The 7,360-nt window shown below is 67.1% G+C and overlaps 2 protein-coding genes across 6 annotated transcripts in view; one reads left to right on the top strand and one right to left on the bottom strand.

Annotated features, from left to right (window-relative positions):
- The window catches only part of TSPAN4 (tetraspanin 4), a 19,609-nt gene extending 15,498 nt beyond the window's left edge, over positions 1-4,111 (bottom strand). The window contains exon 1 of one of the 5 annotated variants that reach the window (XM_024749182.1): positions 4,025-4,111. The gene's annotated coding sequence lies outside the window, so the exon portion shown is untranslated. Of the gene's footprint in view, positions 1-1,675; positions 1,958-2,717; positions 2,803-3,691; positions 3,831-4,024 lie in introns of those variants that run through there. The other 4 variants (XM_024749183.1, XM_024749184.1, XM_024749181.1 and 1 more) reach the window with 4 other exon arrangements.
- An 83-nt stretch (positions 4,112-4,194) lies between these two features.
- Positions 4,195-5,763, top strand: POLR2L (RNA polymerase II, I and III subunit L). Its single transcript, XM_024749186.1, has 2 exons — positions 4,195-4,440; positions 5,493-5,763. Exons 1-2 carry the CDS (start codon positions 4,346-4,348, stop codon positions 5,599-5,601), a joined length of 204 nt encoding a protein of 67 aa, XP_024604954.1. The 5' UTR covers positions 4,195-4,345; the 3' UTR covers positions 5,602-5,763.
- Positions 5,764-7,360: the final 1,597 nt, after the last annotated feature.

The raw sequence follows: 7,360 nt of genomic DNA, 5'->3' as shown, positions 1-7,360 counted from the left end.
GCCCATCACACCTCACCCCTCAGACCAGAGGCTCCTTGCAGCCTGAGGGTGGAGCAGATGTCTTTCCAGCGGCCCAGGGGCAGGAGGGGACAGCCACACTGGCACATGCCCACCCCGTCACAGCCATGTCCTCGTGGGCAGCCCACTGCCAGCCAGTCCACTCAAACCCACACCTGGGGCAGACATGAAGCCACTGAGCGGATGGAGGCCCCGGCAACGTGAGACCTGTCCCTTCATTTACGGGGACGAACAGCACCCACCACGGTGGGGCGAGGAGGCACGTGGGCCCAGGGCCCGGGACCACCCCCCCAGCAACCGCTGTGCCCGGGGAAGACGCGTCCGTGGAGGGGTTTCAGGCCCAGTGACACATCGAGGGCAATGAGTGGGAGGGACGCGCCCCTCCCGTGTTCTTTGATGAACCCCCTGCCCAGGAGCTGAGGGGCCCAAAGCCCATAGCCACACCGCAGAAGCAAAAGACCATGCATTACAGACCACCACCCCTCCAGGCCTAAGGCTGCGTCTGCACACCCCGCACCCCCAGACCCGGGCGTCAGGCCCTACTGGGCAGCTCCACCAGCACCCCCACTGGCCCCCACCCCAGAGGCACCCCTGGACCCTCCATGAATAACCTCCCCACCTCCTGGCCCCCACAATGCCCCTCCATGCGTCCGGGGCCCCCAGCCCCATCCTGGGCAGCCCAGCCACAAGCCTGTGGTCAGGGTATGGGTGCAGGGCCCGACAGCACTGGGCTGGCCCTCTCCCTCACCCAGGCCCAGCCTCCGCCTCCAGGAAGCCTCCTTGCCCCACACCCTGCTCTGGGCTTCCTTTGAGCACAGGTTCCGGCATGCCTGTGTCCCCCGGAATGGCACGTGCAGCCGGCAGTCAGGATGCGGGCTGAATGAGAAGCCCGTGACAGACACTCCCGCAGCCGTCCAGCCCTAGGCTGGGCCTTCTGAATTCCCCGGGGCCCCAGGGCGGGGACAGGCAGGGACCTGGGGGAGCGCGAGCCACACAGAGGTTGTGGTGCCTATCTGGCCAGACCAGGGTCTAACTCAGAGAAGGACCTCCCCGAACGCCAAAACAGAGCTTGCCCCGGAGGCCTTGGAGGCCGGGGGTGGACGGCAGCAGGGCCCGGCCCGGAGCACACACCCCAGCGGGCAGCACAAGCCGTGCGGTGTCGGCCTTCCTGCTGCCACTCCGACCCCCGCAGGCCCCAGAGCCCACCCAGGCCCGCACCCCCTCCCGCCTCCCCCCACCCAAGCTGCAGCCCATGGGGCTGGGAGACACACCCTCCAGGGGAGGGGTCCCTGAGGAAGAGGCCGCGGAGGGGCACCAGGCTTTCCCTGGGCCCACCGAGGCCAACCCCAAGCTCAGGGCCCTCCCCTGCCAGCCTGCTGCTCCCACCGCCCCCAGGCCCCGGGAGCACCCTTCTCCGGTGCCCACAGTGTACGTGCCCCACCTCAGCACCGACACCCCACCCGCCCCCTCCTGAGCGGTGCCCTCGGGGAGCCCCATGTGGGGCCAGGCTGGCAGAAAATCACATGACCACGTTCCCAAAGGCCACGGGCCCAGCCTGTCCACAGGGTCATTAGGCTGGGCCAGCTCAGCCTCAAGCATGCCTGCAAATACCACCACTCTCGAATACCACCCCGGGGGCTGGGGCCCAGAGGGTTACCGTAGATGCTGCAGGCGGGCGACCTCGTTGGGCCCTGGGGAAGCGTCCGAGCACCCCACTCACCCCACCGCAGCCGGGGCTCCGGGCTGAGCCTGGGACCCCCAGGCCCACACAGCCAGTATGGGGACCCTCCAGCTGGGCAGCATCTGGTTCCACCCACGCTTCACAGATGGGGAAGCGGAGGCTGTGATCCAGGACCAGGGGCCAGGGTCAGCTGACTCCCAGCCTGTTTCCAGGACAACACTCAGGGCCAGAGGCTGTCTGCAGCTAAAACTTCAATCACTGATTTCCCCTTGTCCCCTGCCTGCCCTGAAGTGAACCTCTCTAGCAGGAAACAGGGCTCTTGGGTTCCAAACCACATGTGAGCACAGCCCTCCCTCCCTGTGCCCCCGCCCCCGGGGGCAGGACACCCCATTCTCGGAAAACCAGCGCCTCACTCTCCCTGCCCCACCTCCGGCCCTTCCCAAAGGTCTGGGCCACATCTGTGCTCACACCCCACTGCCCCTGCAGGCAGGCCTGGCCCCACTCCCCCTGACCCTGTGTGGTGGGCTCCCGGGGCCCCCTCCTGCCCCTGCCCACCCTGAGGAGAGCCAGGCCCACGCCCCAGCCTGCCCCCCCAACACACACACGAGGGGGCCAGCTGAGCAGGGGGCAGGGCTGACCTCGCCTCCTTTGCAGGCCCCTTTGCAGGCCTGAGCCAGGGCAGAGTGGAGACGGAGGGTCAAGTGCCCCAAGGGGCCTCTGTGCACATGTGTGTAGGGTACCTGCACACAGGCAGCCACACCGCTCCCCACGGCCTCTCCTGGGAAATCAGGGAGCTGGAGGGAGGAGACTCCCCCAATCTACACACAGCTCTCAGAATTCCAGGAATGTCAACTTGGCTCTCGGGCCCCTCAGTCTCTGGGAGTAAACAACTTCTGGGGCCAGAGCAGGATGAGGCGGACCATGGGCCCCTCCTCCAGGAAGCCTTCTGCCCACACCCGCTCCCGTTCCCGAAGAGCTACCCAGATGGCATCCCAGATCCCTCCCCTGTTTCCCTCACCTCCACAGGTGCGGCAGCCTCTACAGCTGAGCCCAGCTCCAACCCCAGGCCACTGTGACTCAAGGCCCCTGCCCCCGCCGGGGACAGGATGTGTCCTGTCAGCCTGGGAAGGGGGGGCATTGGGCAGGGAGGTGGCCTCTGCTCATGGCTCCGCACGTGGCAGGGTGGGGGATGGCAAACGTCACTAGGGAGGCTGTCAGGGCCCAGACTTCAGGCGGGCAGAAGCTCTGATCAACCTCTTCAGGACACCGGGGACCCCCATCTCCCTGCCCCTCAACTAAATCCAGACTCCGTCACCCACCCTGAGAGGACTGTCAGGCCCCACCCACCCCAACCAGAAATCCAGACGCCCCAGACCAGCAAATGTGCCCAGACTCTGCATAGGTGCCTAAGTTACAGGGGCCACTGTGAGACACATCCACCTTCCTCAGCCCAAAGCTCACCTCCTCCAGGGAGACTTCCCTGCTTCTCACGGCACACAGCCACAGGATCAGGGGGCTCACCCCAGGCCATCTCCAGAGACACAGCCTCCCCTCCCTTTAAATCCTTCATGGTCCCTGCTCCATCACCTCCAGCTCCGACACCTACTCTGTCCCACAGGTACAGCCTCCAGGCCTCAGCCCATGGGTCCCCTTTGCCGGTATCTGTCCTGCTCCCTCACACACACTCGGGATCCCTTGTCAAGGCTCAGCTCAAAGGACACCACTTCCACGACGACCCCCTGACCACCCTCCGGTCCTCAGAGATCCGACGCTCCCAGATCGCAGGCGCCCGACTCATCAGAGCCTGGCCTGGGACGGGTGCAGCCAGCCCCATCCCGCACCCCCTCGCAGCCCCTCCCCCGGGAAGAAGGCAGGAGGGACAGGGACGAAGCGGACCGAAGCGGCACTGGGGGTTGGAGCGGCCGGCTGAGCCCGCCACCCGCCGGGTCACTCGCACCGCGCCCTCCCGCCGTCAGGGATACGGGCAACTACCGGGCCGGGACCGTTACTGTGCGGGCGATCGGGCTGGGCGGCGACTCCGAGGGTCCTCCAAACTCAGCGCAAAGACCCCCGGGTGTCCACGGGCAGCGGCTCCAGGTGGAGAGACCCTCCCCCCTTCCTGGTCCCCACTGGCCGCCGGTCAGCCGCTCTCCTCGCCCGCAGCGGGGTCGCCGCGCCCCGGCCCGGCCCGCAACTTGTTGCTGAGACTCGGCTCGTGCTCTGCGCTCGGGGCCTGAAATTCGCGCCGGCTCGGCTTGGGCCTGGGCCCGGCTCGGGCGCGCGGGCCGCGGGACCCGGACTGCATCCCCGCCGGGGGCGCTATACCTGCGGGCAGTCAGCTCGTCGCGCAGCTGTCAGTCATGCGGACACGAGAAACGCGAACGCCGCCGCCGGGCCCTTACGGCCCCGCCCGGACGCCGTAGGCCGGGATGTACCAAAGTGGCAGGCGGGGGGCGCCGCCTGCTCCTGCGGCGGCCGCACGGGCCTCGGAAACTCGTCGCGGAGGGAAGCGGACGGCAACGGCACCAGGGCGGGCGGACGGCCGGGCATCCCCCGCGCCATGGGCGCGCCCAGGGCGGGGCCGGAGCCGAGGGCGGAAGCGCCGCAGGATCAAGGAGTTTGGCAGCTGGCTGCTCCGGTGCCGCCATGATCATCCCTGTGCGCTGCTTCACGTGCGGCAAGATCGTCGGTAACAAGTGGGAGGCCTACCTCGGGCTGCTGCAGGCCGAGTACACCGAGGGGTGAGGCGCCGGGCCGGCCTGGGAGGGCCTCCAGCGTGGTCGGGAAGCGCTCCCCGGGCCGCCAGCCTGCGGGGCATGGGGGGTGGGTCCCGGCCTGAGGGGCCTGGTCCCGGCCCGCGGGGTCGGTGTGTCGGGCCGGTGTCGGGAGGTCCCAGTCTGCAGGGCGGGGGCTACTCACATCAGATTCCAGGTGGCCCTGGGCGGGGGAGCTTTCAGTCTCGGAGTCTTTTCCATCCCTGTTCTCCGGACCCGCTCTCAGGAAAGCGCCCCCACCCCCGACCTCTTAGTTTGGGGAGGGGAGGGAGTCGGGCGTCAAGCTGCTGCCGTCTGGGGACTCCTAGGTATCCTGGCGAGTCTCGCCACCTCCACGGCAAATAAGCCCTCAGCCGCCTCTGTCCACCTGCTCCCTAACTTCTCCCCGCTGTTAGGCCCACCCCCGTGTACTGCAGACTCACTGGCTTTTTTAGGACATAGGACAAGCTTCCTGACCACATAGGCCTCATCATCAGGGTATCGCGGGGGTCCCTCTTCTGTGCTTACTTACCCCTTAGCGCTGCAGTTACCACCGTGCCTGTCGGAGTCTCTACCCTGGACTAGAGCCTGACCTTGGGCCCCTGTGTGGACAGCCCCATCCTCATCACATTTGAATCTCTGGGTCCCGGGATGTGCCAGGGAGGCGTAGGCTCTTAGTGCAAGTGTGTCGGATGAACGGGGAAGCGATAGATGGCCTTAGTATCTGCGCCAAGTTCCAAGGAGGCCGCTGAGATGACCGCAGTGCAAGTGAGTGCTGGCAGCCTGCACGGGACCCCTCCCCAGGATGCCCCAAGCAGGGGCCACCCGACCTGGCCTCCCCTTTCCCAAGCCACCGCATTGTCTGCACACCAGAGGCCTTGAGGGTGACGGGCGGCGTCTCTGGGAAACGAGAGAGGTGTCTCCCTCCCCGACATGGGGAGCAGAGCCCGTGGCAGCTGAGCAGGGCTTGCTCCAGCCGGGGCAAGGCCCTCCATCTGCCAGGACGAACGGGCCGCAGCCAGCTTTCTCCTCGCCCTCAGGGACGCTCTGGACGCGCTGGGCCTGAAGCGCTACTGCTGCCGCCGCATGCTGCTGGCCCACGTGGACCTGATCGAGAAGCTCCTCAACTACGCACCCCTGGAGAAGTGAGCCCTGCCCGGCAGGCCGCGCCTCGCCCACGGCTCGTTCCGGGAGGTGTGGGGAGCCGGAAGCAAGGCCCGCGCACCCGCGGCCCTGTCGGCATGGGTCTCCCTCTCTGGAAAGAACCGTTCAGTAAATGTTTTTGAGGACCACGAGGAGGTCCTGACAGTCGGCCTGGCTCCGTGAGGCTCCCCGCTGCCCGCTCCTGTGTCCTGCCTCGAGCATGAGGCCGCTTGGGGGTGGGTGCGGCCCTCACGGCCAGGGAGGAGGGAGGGCCACCCCAGGGAAGCGCTCGGCCTGGGGCTGCTTTCCTCCAGGGCTTGCACTCGGCTCCACACAAGGCACAGATGTCGGGAGTGCTTGGGTTGGGGGCACGGGGGCGCTGGTGTCCCCACAGCGGTGTTCCGGGCGCCCTTTAGGCTCAGGACAGACGCCCTTACCTCTTCCTCCCCGGTGTCTAAAGAACCTCGAGGTTTTCTGAGCCCTCAGTAGTGCCCGCTGTGGTTAAAGATGCCCATCTTGACAGCACTGCTGCCAGCAGCTTCCAGGCTGCACCCAAGGCCAGCAGCCCGCTCCCCTCCGCAGACAACTCTGAGATCCCCACGGTGGGCGGGAGGGGGCCCTGCCGGCTGTCTGGGCCGGATGGGTTCTCGGTGCCCCAGGCACTGACATGCCACCCTGTGAACCAGCCGGAGAGCTGCCTCTCGGAGGCCTCTGTCCTGTTGTGGCTCAGGCTGAGGCTCAGAACGGGAAGCTGCCACCTTGGCCGGGGTCAGGCGGGCCCTGGTGCCCTGCAGCAGGCAGAGGGCAGGGCCGTGCAGTTAGCAAGGGAGGCACCCTTCCCCGGGCACCTTCCTCAGGGCTGGCCCGGCTGCCCGGACGCCTCAAGTGGGGTTCCCTGAACGCACGTGAGGGGACCACGGGAGGGAGATGGGGTCTGTGCAGCGGTGTGAGGAGCTGGGCGGCCCCTGGGCGACAGGGCACGATGGCCACGCCCTGGCTGCCCCTCCAGGCTCAGCACCCCTTCCAGCCCCAGCTCCCGCTGCCAGCACACATCCTTCCAGACACGCCCCGGACTCGCTCCTGAGACACCAGCCCCAGCACCTTCTCCCGTTCCTGATTCCTGCGCCGTGGCCAGAAGGGCCCCTGGAAACCACAGGCAGTCCCGGCTACTCCCCAAGGTCTAGCCTCACTTCCTCTGGGGCTCTGGCCACACCACCAGCTTTGCGTCAGAGAACGGCTGAGGTGCTGCATCAGGGCCTGTCCCCAGCCACCTCTCCCTCGAGTCCCCTTGGCCCACAGCCGGCCCCGTCCTCTGTTGTGGCCCTGGGTGGGGGGGATCTGTCCACTCTGCTGGTCGTGACGGCCCTGGGGACCAGAACTGTGTCACCAACATAGAAAGTTCAGCCATCCACTCCACAGACGTTTATTGAGCACCTACCACACAGCAGGAGCAGTCCTAGGCATCGTCAGGCGGCAGTGAATAAACCCTGCAGGACGCCTGTCTCCAGGGAAGAGGTGACAGCAGTGAACTAGTGACGCAAGGCCTCTAGATGGTGGTGAGAGCAGCGGGAACACAGCGGGGGGAGCGGCAGAGGCTTGGCCCTGGGAGAACTCTTGCTTGGTTTTCCCCAGGGGCTGGAGGTGGCTTGCTTAAGGAGAAGCCCCCAGTACGTGAGGGGCCTGAGGGCAGGCACACGGGGCTCCTCACCTGCTGCCGCCCGGCTCCCCGCTGGGCCAGCCCATTGCTGCCCAACTCTGTCCCTCT

Source organism: Neophocaena asiaeorientalis, unplaced genomic scaffold (assembly GCF_003031525.2).
Source record: "Neophocaena asiaeorientalis asiaeorientalis breed wild unplaced genomic scaffold, Neophocaena_asiaeorientalis_V1.1 scaffold43, whole genome shotgun sequence".
In the NCBI taxonomy this organism is placed as follows: Eukaryota; Metazoa; Chordata; class Mammalia; order Artiodactyla; family Phocoenidae; genus Neophocaena; species Neophocaena asiaeorientalis.
The sequence above is the reverse complement of the archived record's forward strand: the minus strand, read 5'-3'. Positions and strand labels throughout refer to the sequence as shown.